The 18558-nt window shown below is 55.2% G+C and overlaps 1 protein-coding gene across 4 annotated transcripts; it reads right to left on the bottom strand.

Moving 5' to 3' along the window:
- Positions 1–424: 424 nt before the first annotated feature.
- GID4 (GID complex subunit 4 homolog) lies at positions 425–18436 on the bottom strand. Of its 4 annotated transcripts, XR_009537595.1 has the most exons (7): positions 18026–18351; positions 13953–14012; positions 8649–8756; positions 6486–6587; positions 5917–6000; positions 5470–5578; positions 5100–5235 (listed from the first exon to the last, which is right to left on the bottom strand). XR_009537595.1 is itself a non-coding variant. In XM_060134460.1 (6 exons), exons 1-6 carry the CDS (start codon positions 18212–18214, stop codon positions 2729–2731), a joined length of 654 nt encoding a protein of 217 aa, XP_059990443.1. In that variant the 5' UTR covers positions 18215–18436; the 3' UTR covers positions 425–2728. The 4 variants fall into 4 exon arrangements, 2 of the variants coding, with proteins under 2 accessions (XP_059990443.1, XP_059990442.1); XR_009537594.1 differs by lacking the exons at positions 5470–5578; positions 5917–6000 and adding an exon at positions 425–2792 and having other exon boundaries at positions 5036–5235; XM_060134460.1 differs by lacking the exons at positions 5470–5578; positions 5917–6000 and adding an exon at positions 425–2792 and having other exon boundaries at positions 5105–5235; positions 18026–18436.
- Between the last annotated feature and the right edge of the window lie 122 nt (positions 18437–18558).

Here is an 18558-nt window from a genome sequence, read left to right as displayed (position 1 = left end):
TGCAAAATACTTCTCCCGTCCCAAACCCTCAAACCCTTTCCACATGTACTCCCTAAAGAAACAAAATACTTTTTGCCCATTCAAATCTAATTTTTAAAAACATGTAAGATTCAAAATCAAATATTACTTTTCTTTCCCAGAACTCGTTAGTAATTTTAAACCACAATGCACATACTCAATGGCATTTCTTTTTAAAAATTAGCTTATCTGACTATTTATGAGGAAAAAAAATCAATTCAAGGCCTTAGAATATAAATTCCCTGTTTCTGAAAGCAAAAGACATTGAAAAGCCCCCTTTGCTCCCCTGGAGTTCGTGCCGTGCACATCACCACAGAGCCAGCAGGCAGGTGGACCGTCTGCTTCACGGGAGGCATCGCTTCGTTACCGTGGGACCGCAGCTGAGACGCTGTCGAGTCTGAAAGGATGGGTGGGTGGGAAGGGACGACACCAGCAGCAGTGGCGAGGCTGAGAGTGCGGGGTGGAGGGCATCTGAGCAGAGCAGGAGCTGAGTCCTGAGGATGGGGTGGGGGAGACGGCAGCGAGTGTGCATCTGCCCTCGTTTCTCGACGATGAATACAAGAGTCAACCAAAAACACTGCACATAGAAGCAGAGGCATGTGGGTGTACGGGAAGGCCCAGGAAAGAATAACCTGGGCTGGGGATGACCGCCCGAGCTCCTTCGGGAGCTAAGTCAGGGCAGGTGGTCTGGGAGTTACTCAGGGGATGTGGAGACCACCCCTTCTGCATCCTCGACAGACAGGTTTGTACGAGAACCAATCTTCATCACAGGTGTGTCCCAAAGAGCTGGCAAAGGGTACCACTTCTTCACCCCCGAACACCGCTGCACTTGACCCCTGGCTCAGCAAGGAAGCCAGCCCACAATAAAGCCCGGCCCGCCCGGGCAGCAGCGCCGCGCAGACACCCTGCCCTGCCCGCTGGAGGACGCGCACGCGGCCCCGACAGGCTCCAGGCGGACCTCACCCGCGGCATTCTGAGTGGCACCTGAACCCTTCCAGGAGCTGGTTACACCCTGCGGCGCTGGCCCAGGCCTTGTGCCCCCAGCTGGGATTGACCAGAGCCAGCCACTCCACTGCCTTTGGGAGTTTTAAAATCTGGGAAACATTTCTGACTCATCTCTGGAGACAGACGTGAAGCATCTCTCCAATGCAGCCACCAGGCAACTTTCCAGGGTCCCCAGGCCCTGGCCTTTCCAGGTGCATCCCTGCAGGGAGCTTCAGGACCACACAGCCCAGCGGCCCTGACACCCACCCACCACCTTCCCCAACACTTCTCCTTTAAGGCTTCTCCTGACTCAACCTCAGGAACATACAGTACGTACGTCAATAAACGAAAGTCACTTCTTGGGAATAAGAGATTGCCCCACCACGCACCTAGACGGAAGGGCTTTGTGCTTTCTTACTCCGCCCGTGGACACGCACCTCGCGTTTGTTTTGCTCCCGTGGGTTAAAATACTACCTCGTTGTTAAAGCTTTCCCTCCAGTATTCTGAGCAAGTCTTGTAAAGCACCAGCAAATGCCAATCCCCCAAGCCCTGCCCACATCTGCGGGCTACAGCGGATGCCACGCTATGAGGCTTTCTAAACATTTAAACGACACAACTGCACGCGCACAGACACACACACACTTTGGCACGTGAGCCTCGAGCTCTTTGGGAGTGCTCATATGCTCCCACCCCTCCCCCACGCCAACGCTGCTGAGCTGCCTGACGGGACAGGGCGCCACGAAGCACTGCTGTTCTGAGTAGCGAAAGGAGGACGCACAAATGCTAAACCGGCCCCCAAAACGGCTCTCACGTTTAGCGCTGTGACTGACGCAATGCTGCAAAACTTCTGTACCACATGACCAGTTTCAAACTGCTGGCTGATTAAATATACATTTACAAATAGATATAGGTATAAAAACTACTAAGTCAACATTTGCTGTTTTCAATGTGAAAACGATAAAATGTAATTCTGAATAATTGTGCATTTGCCATAGGGTCCTTGTTCAAGGGACCATAAAAATAATTTTGTAATAAAAAAACCTTTTTTTTTTTTTTTTTTTTTTTTTTAAGTTTAGTATTGCCCTCAAGTTCAAAAGTTTGGAGCAAACGTGCTGAGTGAGCAGGACGGGAATCTGTCCCTGCCAGGGATCGGGAAGCCTTAAATCCTGTGACCTGGACAGCAGGCCCGGGGAAGCTGCCGGCCACCGACTAGCTCAGCGTGAGCATCCCAGGGCTGGCAGTGCCCCAACCCCGCTGAGCGACCGGCCGCCTCCCTGCACAGGGCTCCGGGGGCACACGGCTGCTGGGCTCGGCCGTCCCTTGAGCTACCAGAGTGAGCAACCGGGGGGCGGGAGGCCTGGTGGGGCCCACTGAGCACCAAGGCCGAGGGGGGCCGGGGCTGGAGGGGGCGTGGGGGAAGGGATGTGCGTCTCAGTGATACAGAAGTCAGCTGTGCAGGAGGAAAAGTGCATTTACGGTAGCTTAAAAACAGCTTAAGACCAAACTGCCACAGAGAGGGAAGAGGAACCGAGGCCGCCCTCCACCTGCCCTCGCCGGTCGGCCGCACGCCTCGGATGCCGTGGGTTGACATTCATGCTTTCTGATGCGAGTCTGCTCGTGAAGAAACAGGAACACACGTTCTCCTGGTTCTGGCAGGTACACAGTTTTCTTGGCAAATTTCTTTTTTGCCAAGTTCAGTTTATCTGGTTGCTGTCCCGGACCGCTGTCACCGGAATTCGTAGATGGGCGCGCTGTGTTCTGGAACATGAGTGAGATTGAGCGACTGATACCTGTGGGGAGGAGAGGAGGGTGGCGGGGGGGGATCGTCAGAGCATCCTGAAAACCAGGACAGGGTGTGGAACCTGCCCCGCCGGCGCCCGCAGAGCCCATGCCTACATGAAACGCTGGCTCATCTCAGACTCCGTCAGGGGAGCTGAGCTTGGCCTTGTTTCCATTTCTCTGGTTAATCCCCCTGGACTACGCAGAAGACTTGCCGTTTGTGGGCCCCGCTCCAATCCTGAAGCAACGACAGCCTGTCTCAGGAAATGAGAGGCCAAGTCCTCTGGGGGAGGGTGCAGACCAGGCCCTCCAGCCCTCCCCACCGCCCTGCTTCCCTCCGAAGCCGTGCGACCTGCAGAGCAGAGATCCGGAGAGCTTGGGATCGATGACGTCACAGCCACCCTCCCCAACCTTAGTGACTTCATCTTCCTTCTCCCTAGACGCGGCTGCTAGAGCATCCGAGAGCTCTGCGGGGTGTGCGTCCCCGTGACGGGTGCTCCGAGGAGGGAAGCAGATGAAGGATAAACGGGGCGGGACGGTCCCCACTCGGGGATGCTCAGTGTGTCGGCTCCCCCCACCCCATCCACAGAAGAGGGAGGAGCAGCAGAGAAGAGCAGTTTATCTCTTACCCAAAACATCAACAAGAAGGGACGATGGGGGCTTCCCTGGTGGCGCAGTGGTTAAGAATCCGCCTGCCAGTGCAGGGGACACGGGTTCGAGCCCTGGTCCCGGAAGATCCCACATGCCACGGAGCAACTAAGCCCGTGCGCCACAACTACTGAGCCCACGTGCCGCAACTACCGAAGCCCGCGCGTCTAGAGCCCGTGCTCCGCAACAATAGAAGCCACCGCAGTGAGAAGCCTGTGCACTGCCACAAAGAGAAGCCCCTGCTCACCGCAACTAGAGAAAGCCCGCGAGCAGCAACGAAGACCCAACACAGCCAAAAAAAAAAAAAAGGAAAAGAAAGGACGATGCATTAGCCATCAGAACCCTAACCCTAGGCCTTTGCACCCAGTGGGATGGCTGTAATCCTAAATGTTGGGAAGGACACGAGAAACGGGAGAAGCGGAACCTTTGTGCATCACTGGTGGGAACGTGAAAAGGTGCGGCTGCTGTGGGAAACAGTTCCCTGAAAAGTGAAATATAGAATACCCCGTGACCCGGCAATCTCACCCCAGCTGTGTGACCAGAGGAACTGAAAGCAGGGACTCAGGCTCTTGCACACCCACGTCCACAGCAGCCGAAAGGTGGGAATGACCCACGTGTCCACCCACTGATGAACAGATAAAGACAAGGGGGTCCATCCACACGATGGGAAATCACTCAGCAATATAAAGACGAAGAACTGACACACACCGCAACCCGCAAAGCCGACGCTCAGACACAGAGGGCACACGGTACGCGGCCCATTGGCACGACACGTCCAACAGGCAAACCTGCACTTAGAGAGCGCAGCTTAGTGGTTGCCTGGGGCTGGAGGGGGCGGGGAGGTGGGGTGACAGCTCAGGGGGTAGGGCTCCCTCTCGTGCCGACGAAAACGTTCTGAAATTGAGCGCAGTGATGGCTGCGCAACTCTGTCGACACGAAAGCCCACTGGACTGTACGCTTCCAGTGAGGAGACTGCACAGCAGGTGAACTGTATCTCCGTAAAGCGGGTATTTTTAAAAGGATAGGAAAAGTTTTAAAAACTCATTTGAAAGCTGAACAGGTGCTGACACCCCAACAACGGCTGTTCCCACAGAGGCCGGGGCTGCATGGAGCCCCGGGCACTTGGTTGTCGCTGGGTAGCCCCACGCAGCGTCCCACAGGAGCCTTCAAAGTGTGCAAAAGTCGCGAGGAAATAATTTCCACATTCAGAGAGGAAATCAGGTATTTCATGGTACCGTCTGCCCTTCAGGGATAACGGGGCACTCACAAAAGCTCAAGGAGCCACGAGAAGGCCCGCAAAGGTGACAAACACCAGCCCTCGGGTGGCACGCGGCCGTCACCGGGGCAGAGGCCCAGGGCAGGGCCGACCACGCCCGCAGGCACCGGTCACCGGCCGGCACCAGGTGGGAGCGTGAGCACAAAATTAAAAAGGCCGCTGACAGCCAAGTTCCCGCTGTCCACAGCAGGGTCTGACACTTCAGTTACTGAGTAAACTGGGGAGGAATAAATACAAGACCCGCAAGATTGAGATAAACATAGCTGACAATACTTGCTGCTTGAAAGCGTTTAGCTGTGAGTTCCTGTGCCCAGAACTTCATTTCTTTACCTTGTTTACACTGCCCTGTGGACGGAAGCGAGCCCCTCGAGACACGAGGCCGCGGCGGCCGGTCCTTACCATTCCGAGCTCCTGTGGTAATAGTAGCCCTCTATGGAGGCCGCCGACTTCTGGAAACAGATGTAGTAAAAGCCGGCAAAGGAAGCACCGCTGATGTCCTTGATCGTGTGGTCCGGGACCAGGAACTGCTCCTGCACATGGATGGGGACGGAGGGTCAGCGCCGGGGGCTCCGGCCCCCCAGGCCTCCCTGCCCCCTGCAGGTGGCTTGTGGGCAACTGTGAACCCCCGAGCCACTCGCATGTTCAACCTACGAACACGGCCACCACGTGTCGAGGTCACCGGGGTCAGAGCCAAGAGTGGACGCCGTGGTGCCCACGCCTCGAGAGTACATCACAACCTTCCCACCCCTGAGCCGCGGACTCACGCTTCTGCTGCACCCCAGGAACCGTCGCTAGGCTCCCGGTCACCTTGAGAGCCGAGGGTCACTTCTATGGCCCGGGCCTCACCCCGAGGGCAGGTGGAGCTCGCTCGCCCTGGGGACCCCCCCATCAGCAGCGGTCAGAATGGTGCTGCTCTCCTCAGACCCCGGGCAGAGCCAGCCCCCTGGGGGGGGCGAGGTCAGGGCCCACAGGAGGCCTAGACGGCCCACGGGGGAGTCTCCCTGCGTGAGAAACTCTTGGAGACCAAGCAACTCTCCTTCCCTTTCCCCAGTCTCTGAAATTGTAGTTTTTCAAATTAATTTTGAAGTAGAGTCTCACCCGACACTTCCTTTAGTGGGTTGCTTAGCTGGCCGGCGGCGAGGCGGGACTCAGGTTTTCCCCCGGCACCTGCCTGTCTGCCGCCAGTGCCAAGCCCCTGCCCCAGTTCTCACCATAGAAACACAGACCGGGAAGGAGGGTGCTACAGGCTTCATCTGCAGGAAAGCTGGCGAGATTTCACCTAAAGCGGCTTTTTCCTACAGCTTGGGGGTGAGGGGCTGGAGGTGGGTGTAGGTTCTCGAAGCGATTTCACACACTCGCCTGCTGAATTCAGCACCCTGTGGCTCTAACCCAGGAAATGCCGGAGGGGGCAGCAGAGCCGATCCAGTGAGCCCGGCCCAATGGGGTTCTCAGGGGCTGGGGGAAAACCCAAATTCTGTCCCCAGCCCCGTGTTTCCTGAGCTGGAGGGACCGGGGGCGCCGTGACGGCCCACAGCCCGGGCGAGGTCACTTAGGGGCTGAGACGATGGGGGTCTCCTGAGTACACAGGACACTTGGGATGACCCAGTCTGCAGGGTCGCCGGAGAGAACAAAGGGAGAGGACACAAGAGCGTGGAGGGTGCCGCCCCAGGCCTGGGTCCCGCCCGGAGCTGTGCCTGCTCCCCACGGAGAGTGAGAATGGGCCTGAGGGGCCTGGGACCCAGGGGCCACACCACAGGTCGGCACAGCCGGGCAGCCTTACCTTCCACCTCATGAAGACATAGTCCCCACTCTTCAGCTCTTCGTAATCAAAGTCGTCTGAATTAAACGATTTTGCATACTGATAAAAAGCCAGAAACTTGCCCTGAAAGCCAAAAGCAGAGTATGAGAATGAGGGACAGAGGGGGTGGCAAGTGTGCTGGGCCGGTGCAGTGGTCCCTCCAGGGCGAGGCGGCGGCTGGCGGGCAGGGAGCGTCTGGTCACTCCATGCACTGGGGCCTGGACCCCGGGGCAGACGCCCGGGCCCTACGCCTGCCTAGCTAACGCGCCCAGGAAAGGCCGCTGAATGGGGTTGGATGCACCCCCGGGCCTTCTCTCACACCTCACCCCAGACAGACGCAGCCGGATGATGAGGGACGGGGTCTCCGTACATCAACCAACGGGGGCAAAGACTCAGGCTGAACCAGCCTGTAGTGCGGGGGTTGGGGGGAGTTAGTAAAGTGGGGTCCCCTGACAACGCAGTGGCCTGGCGGCTTGGGGCTAGCTAGCTGAGACCAGAAACAAGTAACACTTGGTTACAGCAACAAAGCTGTACCTTTATGATCATGTTTTTGTTAAAAAAAAAAGTCCATATACTCAAAAGAGATTTAGGAAAAGGTCAACCCCTGTTTTAGCTTTAGGTATTCGGCATTATAGATGTTTTGCTTTTGTTTCCTCCAAATATTTAAAAATAAGTATGTATTAATTCTATAAAAAAAACTCCTGAATAAAAAGTTAAGACAGAGAGGTATTAAGTCATAGAATCTGTCACACAGATATTTTTATTCTAAGTAGATTACGTGTGAGGAATCTTCATCGTGATAATGATAATCACCATAACCGTTTATCCCTTTATCATAATACCCACTTCAAATCTCATTCAGGAAAACTCGAGGGTCAACTACAGTGTCCTGACCACAGTGTGCAGTAGACATCGTGGCTCCCCAACAGACAGCGGGGCACTCAGAGCTCCTGGGGCCCACGTGGGAGTCTGGGAATCCCACGTGGGGAGAGGGCATCGGGAAACCCTGAGTCCTGCGAAGGCAGCCAGCGCTCCTGGAGGGAAACCGTCCACATGCCCGACCTCGCACGCCCAGCAGGCCGGTGCCCAGGGTGGCCTTCCCGGCCCCTCTTTCACTCAAAATAGTTCAACCCAGCCTAGGGAGGCTGGAGTCCGGGTGTCTCCAGCTCTAACGAAAGGCAACGGGAAGTTCGAGCTGCTCTCCAGGTTCTTCACCTGCAGCCAACCAGCCTCAAACTGAGTTTTCATTGGGCCTCAAAGACCTTCCTTTTCGCAGGACCAATTTGAAATGGAAAACAAAGTTGGAAGGAAGACAGGCCGTGTGCTCGCTGGGCTGTGCAGGAGAGGTAGGTGCCAGGCGGGGAGAGCCAGCCAGGGCGGGGCCTGACAGCTCCCAGGGGTGCTCCCCGACAGCGATACCTTCCAGGCTCCCCAACTTCCGGACGCTCGGCCCCGTTCGTACTCTCTTAGAAACACAGGTGGCCATCTATCTCAGCGTCTGCTTGCTACGTTTAAAAGCTCAAGTTTAAATTCAATCGAAACTCAGCATTTGATAGATGTTTCTTTCCTAACTCAAGTATGAGAAAGCAGCTCACCTACAAGGACGCTGACTCAGAGTGTCTGCAGGAGGGGCCCCCCAGGAGACCGTGGGCCCGGAAGCAGGAGAGCGTGTACACAGCCAGGAGTGGTGGCGGGGACAGTGAGCTGCTCTGGAATCTCCACTACTGACACCTCATCCTGGGTGCTTTAGGGGTGAGCGCACTGCACTTCCTCGGCGTGAAACCAAAGTTCATCCTCGCCACAGCCAGCTAAGCCAAAAGGCTCTAACGACCAGCTGAGAAATGGGTTTTTAAAGACACAAGACTCGCGTGGCCCTGGCGAAAAGGCCCGAGGAGGAGCTCTGAGCTGTCTTGAGGAGCTCACGGCTGCGAGCACACACCCGTGCTTGACAGGTGCGGGCGTTTCCAGGGGCGGAGCGGCCCTGAGGTCCTGCTCGTGAGGGGGAACCGCGCCTCCGCCCCGGCCCACCCTAAAGGCAGAGGCCGTTCGCAGGCTTCCCCAGAGCACAGGCAGAGAGAAAGGAACAGGGGCTGGAGAGGGACGGTGCCACGAGCCCCCGGGGGCCCAGAGCAGAGGGGCACTCACCCAGTGCTTGCGGTCAACATCCTCGTCTGCATCCCACTTCCGGGTTAAGAAAGGGTGCTTTTTGCTGATTATTTCTCCTTCAAAGAAGGTCGTGAGGGTTGGATACTCCTATGGTAAGAACCCAAATGTCAAAGACGACGTCAAACAGCAGTTGTAACCTTTCACAAAGGAAAAAACCAACCTCGCTGTAATTTCTCCCCAAAACTTTGCAGAAATGACCGCCACACTGCTGAGCAACCACCCAGACCAGCGACGCCCGCGGCCGAGGAGGGAGCCTGACGTGAAGGGGCTGGGGGGAGGGGGTCTGTTGGATTCCGGGGCCTTTGCCAGAAGCAGAGAACCCTTCTTTGGCGCACTTGTTAAGGGTTGATGGCTCTGAGAAGATATTTGGACAGGTTATTTCTGAATACAAAGCAGATGGTAACTTGATAGGTTTTACTTTCCAAGGCGAATACCCAGAGAGGCTCCAAAATCAAGCTCCGTCTCCCTCGTGCCGCGGCTCAGCCACTGCTTCTCAGACTGGCTCAGCCTGTCCCTTTTACGCCGACTCTTCAGCTTAGGGGGGCGGGGGGAGGTTGGTAGAATACCTTCATGTATTAGGCATTCGTATAATTATATCGCAGGAGCTAAGACAGCTTATGCGACGGGAAACATTGATAAATCACGTCGGCCCTGGGAAGTCACAACGGCTGCAAAAACAAATAAGCCGTCATCCTGATTGGGTGCTTGGAATACTCCAGGCAACCTTGCTACTTGTTCCTCTGATAGTAAGGAAGCACTAAAGATTTTGAAAAAATTAATGAAAGAACAAGTCAACATCGTAAGAAAGTGTACCGTTTCTCTGCATTTCTAGAAACCAGCCAACCCACCTGCCAGGTGGCCCCTCAGCACCACCCACCCGCCCGGGTACCTCCCGAGGGTGCGGTGATGACCCGCCGCCTGGCACAGCAAGGGTCACCGCCCTAAAATCCTAGGACCATAGAGGTCCCGCTTTCTTCTCACCCCATGTAAGCCCCTCTCGATCAGCATCAAACTTAACTACCCGTTTAAAATAAATCTGTTCTCATGGCTTTGCCAACTTCTCCCGGCTCGCCTGCCACGTGGACCGGGGCTTCCAGAAAGGCCGTGGCTGCTTTACCGCACACATCCAGGCAGCCTGTCCTCGTAGCAGTGAGCTCGAAACACTACAGATTTGCCACCCCCCCTGAGACCGCAGCCCTCACCCCAACACTGGTGCTGGGTTCCTCAAACAGATATTTATAGATACAGAGTGAAGAGATTAAAGAGGAGATAAGTTCCTAAGTGGAAACCTGATTTTTTTTTTTTTTTTTTTGCGGTACGCGGGCCTCTCACTGCTGTGGCCTCTCCCGTTGCGGAGCACGGGCTGCGGACGCGCAGGCTCACCGGCCATGGCTCACGGGCCCAGCCGCTCCGCGGCATGTGGGATCTTCCCGGACCGGGGCACGAACCCGTGTCCCCTGCACCGGCAGGCGGACTCTCAACCACTGCGCCACCAGGGAAGCCCGGAAACCTGATTTTTAAAGGTATAAACCAATCTATACTCGTCCGTTTTAGGAAGGACTGCTAAGGGAAAAAGTTCTGTGTAAGCTGACAGCGGACTTGAGGCCCTAAATAAAAAGCTATAGACGGTATGTTGACTTCCTGAGTTTTATCAAGACTTCCCTAAAATAGAAGGATAAACGATCAAGTCCTCCTATTATAACACAAAGAACATACTTATGTTCAAGTCACGAGTTTTCCCAATAAGTGATTCTGCGCCGACTTCTCTCTCAAATGTTTCAGGCAATCTACGAGGGTGACCACAAGGTACCCACAAACTTCCAAAATTAAATAAAATAAACACCTCATGAATGAGAGTCATGTGCACAGAAGGAACCAAAAAGACAAAGCCTCTCACAGGGCAGGCGAGGACATTCGAGCCCTGACTACAGCTGGCGGGGGAGTCACAAAGGGGGCGGGGGGTGGCCAGCACCCCCCGGGGGTGGGCTCCCTGTGCCAGGTCCCACCCCCCTCGCTGACTCCAGGCTCCCTGCCTGGAGCTGGCTCCAGCTTTCCGTGAAGACCTGCCTTCCGGGGGGTCCACGTTTGACTGGCCAGTAAGTCAGCAAGAACTTCTGAAACCAGCAGTAAACGAGCACCTTTGGCTCCGGACAGCGTGACCGGCTCCCTGGTTCAGCCTCGGGAGCGTCCAAAACTGCCTGGAGAGTGCGTGGCAGGCCTGACCATGACACCCCCAGGCTGGGCTCCCAGGCCGGGTGCCAGCCGCCTCCGCCGGGCCTCCCCGGGGACGCCCCTCTCCCCGCGGGTGGCTGGCTCGGGACTGCAAAGAGAGTGTTATTTGACACCCATTCTCACAATTCTGGGATTTAATTTCCACAAGGCACACAAACTTCAAAAACTGTACTTATTTGTGAATGTAAGGCAGGTGAGAGGCAATTTATCTCCAATGTAACAGTGAATTTTCCCTATTTCCGTACAGACGAGGAAGACCGTGACTATGACCCAAACCGTTCAGTTACATTAAAGCAAATCACATATTTGATTTTTCAACAACTATAAATGGAAAAGCAAACCAAAATGGTTAACTGTGTTTTATAACAGGTGTAAAACCATTCAAAGAGTCATCACCCTTTTCTGCATTTTACCAATTATCCACAGTGACCGTGTACTAGATTTGTAACTTAAAAAACTGTTAGACAGTTGTACAATGCTGTGACTATACTGAAAGCCAACAGATTGTACGCTTTTTTTTTTTTGGCCGCGTGTTGCGGGATACTAGTTCCCCAACCAGGGATGGAACCCGTGCCCCCTGCAGTGGAAGTGCGGAGCCCTAACCACTGCACTGCCAGGGAGGTCCTAGACTGCACACCGTCAATGGGTGAATGTATGCTATGTGAATTATATCTCAGCAAAGGGACTAAAAAAAGTTATTTAAAAAGATGAATTCACAGACTCCTGACGCTCGGGCAGGACGAAGGGCCTCAGGAAACACAGCCCTCCTCTAGTAAAAGGCGGCTTCAGGCGGGAAGGGCCGGGCCCAGGGAAGGGCCAAGCCAGCACCCCATCCCCTCAGAGGAGGCTGGCTGTAGGTGGCTCGGGGGTGCTTCCCTTCATTAGCGCCACCTGCTCCTGGTGGGGCGTCCACAGCATTTCCGTACACGGTTTGTGGATTTTTAATCCTACTTAACCATTCGTACAAAGCTTCCTGTGACCATTTGGAATTGGTGTCCACATCCCACGTTACAGATTTTGCTGGTTTCCTTATGGAGTTAAATGTCTATGTTCTGCGCTCAACAAATGTGTTTGGCCACCTAAGAGTTGAGCATATTCTGTTTCCTGTGTGTCTTCTTGGTTTTTTTTTTTTTTTTCTTTTTTGCAGTACGCGGGCCTCTCACTGCTGTGGCCTCTCCTGTTGCGGAGCACAGGCTCCGGACGCACAGGCCCAACAGCCATGGCTCATGGGCCCAGCCGCTCCGCGGCACGTGGGATCTTCCCAGACCGGGGCACGAACCCGTGTCCCCTGCATCGGCAGGCAGACTCTCAACCACTGCGCCACCAGGGAAGCCCGCAGGGGCTACTCTTTGTTGCGGTGCGCGGGCTTCTCATGGCAGTGGCTTCTCTTGTTGCGGAGCATGGGCTCTAGGCGCAAGGGCTTCAGTAGTTGTGGCTCACGGGCTCAGTAGCTGTGGCTCGTGGGCTCTAGAGCGCAGGCTCAGTAGTTGTGGCACACGGGCTTAGTTGCTCCGTGGCATGTGGGATCTTCCCGGACCGGAGCACGAACCTGTGTCCCCTGCATTGGCAGGCGGACTCTCAACCACTGCGCCACCAGGGAAGCCCTCCTGTGTGTCTTCTACTAGTACAAACCTCCGGGTGAGAACCCTTCCTTTTGCTGTCATTTTCTACCCCGACTTGATTGGATGTTTTCTAGAGGAGGGAAGAGATACCTTTTTGTCTCAACAACAAATTTCACAGATTCCCAGACTCCCGGTGGGGAAGCAGGAGAACAGGAGGAACTGGGGCGACGCAAACAAGTGTTTCCAGACCGAGGAGGACCAGCCTTGTCAGGTCCCTCGGAGCCTCCCACTCACTGACCCTGCGTCTTCCCCGGGAGACAGAGCAGGCTCCTGGAGCTCTCACCTCGCAGATGAGGAAACTGGAATGGACAGAGGTGACAGTCGTGGGGCCAGCAGAGGCGGCGCGAGGATGCCCGCCAGTGCCGCCGAACGCCGCGGCCCCCAACCCTCGGCCGGGCGGCGCCAGGCCCTCCTGCTGCCCGCTCACCAGCGGGAAAAGAAAGCACGCTCTCTCTTGCCTCCGATATTCCCAGGAGTTCTGAGGCTTAAGGTGGTTCAAAGAAAGGAAAACACCTACGTTTCCGAACTGCGAAGACCTCAGTCCTCGGAGGAATGATGCTCACCCAGAGGCTGAAACTGACCCATGACGGTGGCAGCTATGTTCTTACTATGTTTGTTTTCCTCAAAAAGGATTAAAGGGGCTTCCCTGGTGGCATAGTGGTTGAGAATCTGCCTGCCAATGCAAGGAACATGGGTTCGAGCCCTGGTCTGGGAGGATCCCACATGCCGCAGAGCAACTGGGCCCGTGAGCCACAACTACTGAGCCTGCGCGTCTGGAGCCTGTGCTCCGCAACAAGAGAGGCCGCAACAGTGAGAGGCCCGCGCACCGCGATGAAGAGTGGCCCTCGGGCTTCCCTGGTGACACAGTGGTTGGGAGTCCGCCTGCCGATGCAGGGGGCGCGGGTTCGTGCCCTGGTCCGGGAGGATCCCGCGTGCCGCGGAGCAGCTGGGCCCGTGCGCCATGGCCGCTGAGCCTGCGCGTCCGGAGCCTGTGCTCCGCAACGGGAGGGGCCACAGCAGTGAGAGGCCTGCGTACCGCAAAACAAAACAAAACAAAACAAACAAACAAAAATAACAAACAGTGGCCCCCGCTTGCCACAACTAGAGAAAGCCCTCACACAGAAACGAAGACCCAACACAGCAAAAATAAATTAAGTAATAAACTCCTACCCCCAACATCTTCTTTAAAAAAAAAAAAGGATTAAAGTAAAATCAGTAGCGTTGGGCACACGGTGACCTGTTTATAAACGTCAACGGTCTGTGAGTCTGCGTGCTTTCCAACAGGACACGTCCAAACTCCCTGCTCTACGCTCCCCCTGCAAAACCACACTTACAAATGGGGCTCCTGAATCAGGCCTGAGGAGTCGAGGTTGCTGGCCCTTCAGCACCGAGGCCCCCTCCGGCTCCTGCCCATGGGAGGGGCACTTACCTCAGTAAGGCCTTTGATCTTCAGATACCCACAGAGGTACGAGTTCCCCGTGTCCACGTGCTGAAAAGACACACACAGCCTCGTTACCAATGGAGGGTCCAGCAGGAGACAGCAGGATCACGTCCGGCAGGCAGAGGCCCCTTCGAGGCCAGGGCGGCAGGCGGGTGGGGGGCGAGGGAGCCTGGAGGCCGGCTCGCCCAGTGCAGCCCGGGGCTCACAGGTCCTGTGGCACGCTGAGTGTTCAACATTGAGTGAGGCCTCATTTAAGAAACTAGGAACATTTTGTGGCGTTTACCAGGTCTGGGGACCCAACTACTTCCAATACACCATGAGTCAAACACCAAGGCAGTGCTTAAAAGCTGCACTGAACTCAGCCAGCCAGACGAGGTCAGCACCAAAGCAAGAGGGCTTCAACGAAGCTGGGGCGGTCCCACCACCCGGTGTTGGGGACAACGGTCTCCACCTGAAAGCCACCACAGCCCTGCAAACGTCCTCACCTGCTGACCTGGGCATCGGACAGCACCGAGCAGCTGATCCGAACTCACAGGGGTCAGTAAAGAAGTTGTGTTAAAGGACACACAGCTCTAACCCAAGGCCTTAAGTTTCAAGGATGCAATTCTCACTGAATTTCAATATAGTTTGGGGTCTCACAGCTGCCAGAAAGGGTATCAGGTGGCAAGGATACTTGCTAATAAGATTAAAAACTGCACTGTAAATTGGCTAACACTTTGCACGGATTACCACCTGCTCAAGAATCAGAATTTCATCCTGGCCTCCATCCAAGCATGTGTCTCTCCCTTTCTGCCCAAATTGATCTTGATGAACTCAAACCCACCACAGCGCAGAGAGCTTCAACCAAACAACGGGCCAGCATCTCAACGAGAAAGATAACAAGGCAAGTGCTCAGCAAGAAGGTCTTGCAGCACAGCTGTGTCCAACAGCTGCTCTTTTTAATATTCCTTCCACAGTGACCTGGCCTTCACTTCACTCTTAGCTTCTTGGATGGCAGAGGAGAAAGAAAGCAATCACAGTGACAAAACAACAACCACAAAAAGAGCAGTCAGAATCTTACAAACGTTTGAGGAACTCTTTAAACTGGAATTTCCAAAAAAAAAAGGCACTCCAGAAGCACATGAAAAGAGGCCCAACATTGTTAGCCGTCCCAGAAGTTCAAATCAAAACCACAATGAGATACCACCTCACACCCATTAGGATGGCTACAATCAAAAAGAGGGACAATAACAAGTGTTGACGAGGATGTGGATAAACTGGAGCCTCAGACGCTGCTGGTGGGAATGCAAAATGATGCAGCCACTTTGGAAATCAGTCTGGCAGTTTCTCAAATGTTAAACAAATAATTACCATATGACCCAGTATCCCACTGGTAGGGAGACGTCAGGAGAAAGGAAGACGTATGTCCACATAAGAACTTGTACGTGAATGCTCACAGCAGTGTGTTCATAACAGCCCCAGAGTGGAAAAAAATCCAAACACCCGTGGACGGATCAATGGATAAACAAAATGCTGTAGATCCACACAGGGGACTATTAGGCAACAATAAAAAGTCAGGAAGCACTGCCACCTGCTATGATGTGGGTGAACCTGGAAACACTGTGCTCAATGGAAGAAGCTAGACACGAAAGGTCACATTATTGTATGACTCCATTTACACCAAAAGTCCAGAAGAAGCAAATCTTAGATGAAAAAAAAAAGGGGTTGCCTAGGGTTGGAGGGGCGTGACAGCTAAGGGTTCTTTTGGGGATGATGAAAACGTTCTAAAATTAGATTGCAGTGACGGTTACACAACTTTGTGACTACATTAAAAAACGACTGAATTGTACACCTTACACGTGCGAATTGTGTTAATAGGTGCATCGTATCTCAGTAAAGCTGTTACGAAAAACAGGAAATAAATGAAGTTACAAAAAGCATAAGTATTCTAAGAAGGCTGAGCCCGAGAACCCAGTCCTGGCTGAAAAACCAGATGATGGAGCTATTCACACGCCACTGTCTCCACGACGGACAAGCTGCTCACCAGTCCGGATACAAGGCAGCATTCCTGGCTGAGACCACTGCCCCCACCACCACTCCAAGGGGCCTCCAGCCACCGGCCAGGTCCTCCACTCGAGCCGCCCTGGGACCTACCAGTCGTGCACCAACTCAATCCCCACTCCCAGCGGTTCACGAGGAAGTTGGCACCTGACAGGAATTCAGAAACAACACACTAAGGAAAGGGAGGGGAGCTGCTGCAGTAACCAAGGCGAACTTCTCTTCTGACACTTGGCTACCCTGCCACTTGTCTCCGACCCCGTCCTAAACCATCAAACTCAACAAGGGGCACAAGTTCAAGGTCATTGAAAACATGATCCTCACCGGGGATCTCACTTCTAGAATTTTATGATTAGCTGCAAAAAGTAAAAAGGCCTGTAACTTCCTACTAAACTCTCACATTTGAAGCAAAAGAGAAGGGGGATTACCACATTAGGCATCTCACCATGAAGACTGAAATAACTCAGCCATGGTACTTTTTTTTTTTTTGGCCGCACCTTGCAGCTTGCCGGATCTCAGTTCCCTGACCAGGGACTGAACCTGGACCATGACCATGAAAGCACTGAATCCTAACCACTGGACCGCGAGGGAACTCCTACTATTTTCAATTACAATAAATATCGTGGCTCATGATAGATATTTAAGTTTATAGACCAAAGACACAACACGGAAATGGAGTTCTCCCAATCAAAAGAAATTATCTATTCCCACAAAGCAGTAAGAAAAAAGAGGCTGATGAACGCTCTGCAGTGAGTGGAAAGAAAACACATCCACAACTGTTTTTTGGGTGAGAGAACTACTTGCTCAGAACAGAGGCTGTTTAAGATTTAAAATTATTAAAGGGCAAAGGGCAAGCATAAGGAAAAGACACTTACTACGTTCTGTCCTCACACAAGACCTCAAAGCTTCTGGAAAGCCTTTCAAGAGGACAGATGTTTGGGGGGGCTTCTGGGAACAGCCTAGGAGGTGAGGTATCAGACTAAGGACAAAGGGGCAAAGGGAGGAGGAGGTGGGTCCTGATGCAGGTCTGGGCAGCTAGAGAGAAGGAACAGTTTTCTAGGAGGGAGAGAAAAAGGAGTATCAACCACTGCCAATCTCCTTGGGCTCGGAAGAAATGTCAAGTGTGCTCCCATTTGCATGAGAGGGGTGAGGTGCAGGAAAGGGCCGGGACAGGTGAAGCTGCAGTTCCAAAGCCATTAGGGGCTGGCAGCACGTTCTCAGAAATCCAGGTCAAATGGGGGGAGGTGGGTGGACACGGGAAGGAAATACAGTATGAGAAATAAAGCAAGTGAGTTACATTTCCCAGTACATGGGTATCAGAGACTGGGAGGAAGCCCTGGCCGTGTCGATCAAAGTTAAGAACACGAAAGAGCCCTGGAGCCCGGAAGGAGGAGAACAGAGGTGTAGGACAGGGAGATCTGGGCAGACAGGCCAGGGAGACCGGGAGTAGCCTGGAAGTGGCCAGAGGGCAGGGGTAGGGAGTACGAGAAGCCTGGGCCAGGAAGAGACTAGGGGTTGGGGGGCTAGGAGGCCAGCTTCTTAACAGACGATGAGGAGCCCACCCAGGATGAGGGCCCGGCCTGGGGGGTGGGGCAGGAATCAGGGTAGGCTGGGCACTCTCAAGCTCAGGGACTAATGGAGGGAGGGGGCTGAGGAAGTCCCCCAAGGAGGAAACCCCAGGAGAAGGAGGCGGGACCCAGAGCCTGGGCTTCCTGGGACCGAGGAAAACGTATGGGGCAGCAGGCACGTCTCAGGCCTGGGAGGGTCCCGAGTCAGGGGGAACCACTGGAGAGCTCTTCGGGGTCCGAGAAAGGCTAGAAGGAGGGCTGGTCCTGGGGCGACAGGCCACGGGGAGATAGGGCCGGGTCTGAGGCCGCCGGTCCCCGGCTCTGGCCCGCAGAGTTGGGGTGCGCCGGAGTCTCCCGGCAGGCCCGGGCAGGAGGCCCGTCCGCGGCCGCGGTCTCGAGGGGGCGGCGGCGCGGCCCGGCCAGTGGGCGCCGCGAGAGGCCCGGCAGCCGGCTCACCTGCAGCACCACCTCCACGTCGTACGAGTTACCCTTGCTCTTCTGGTGGCCGCGGAACTTAGAGCCGCTGTAGAGCAGGCTGGTGGCCACGCCGGGCTGCTGCGTGTTGATGGGCGGCGGCGGGATGAGCGAGGCGGCGGAGGTGGCCGAGGCACCGGCCGGCGGGGGACACTCGGTGCGGACCGGCATCGCGGGGTCCCCCGGAGCCAGGGCTGGGGGAGGGGGAGGAACCACCGCCGCGCGGGAGCCGAGGAGGGTGGCCGGGGGTAAGGCCGGCGCGCGCGTGGGGCGGGAGGGGTCTACCCGCCAGCCGCCTGCGGTCTGAGCGCTCCGGCCGCCACCGGGACCCCGGGACCTGCGAGCAGGGCCTCCGGGTGCTAAGCGAGCCCCCTCCCCGCCTGCGCTCGCACACACACCCCTTCCGATTGGCTCCGGCGCGCCGGGGGGCGGGAGCAGGCTAGCGCGGCGCTTCTGCCTATTGGCGGGCGGAGACAGCACGTGGCGGGCACCGAGGCCCTCTGGGACTTGTAGTC

Source organism: Lagenorhynchus albirostris, chromosome 20 (assembly GCF_949774975.1).
Source record: "Lagenorhynchus albirostris chromosome 20, mLagAlb1.1, whole genome shotgun sequence".
NCBI classification, from domain to species: domain Eukaryota; kingdom Metazoa; phylum Chordata; class Mammalia; order Artiodactyla; family Delphinidae; genus Lagenorhynchus; species Lagenorhynchus albirostris.
This window is presented reverse-complemented; position numbering and strand designations above follow the sequence as displayed.

Coding starts and splice junctions, on each gene's coding strand:
- GID4 (XM_060134460.1), bottom strand. CDS start 18,214: ATGCCGGTCCGCACCGAGTGTCCCCCGCCGGCCGGTGCCTCGGCCACC. Junction 8,757..13,952: donor AGATCAAAGGCCTTACTGAG/GTAAGTGCCCCT, acceptor TTCTTACCATAG/GAGTATCCAACCCTCACGAC. Junction 2,793..5,104: donor TACCACAGGAGCTCGGAATG/GTAAGGACCGGC, acceptor TCCTCCCCACAG/GTATCAGTCGCTCAATCTCA.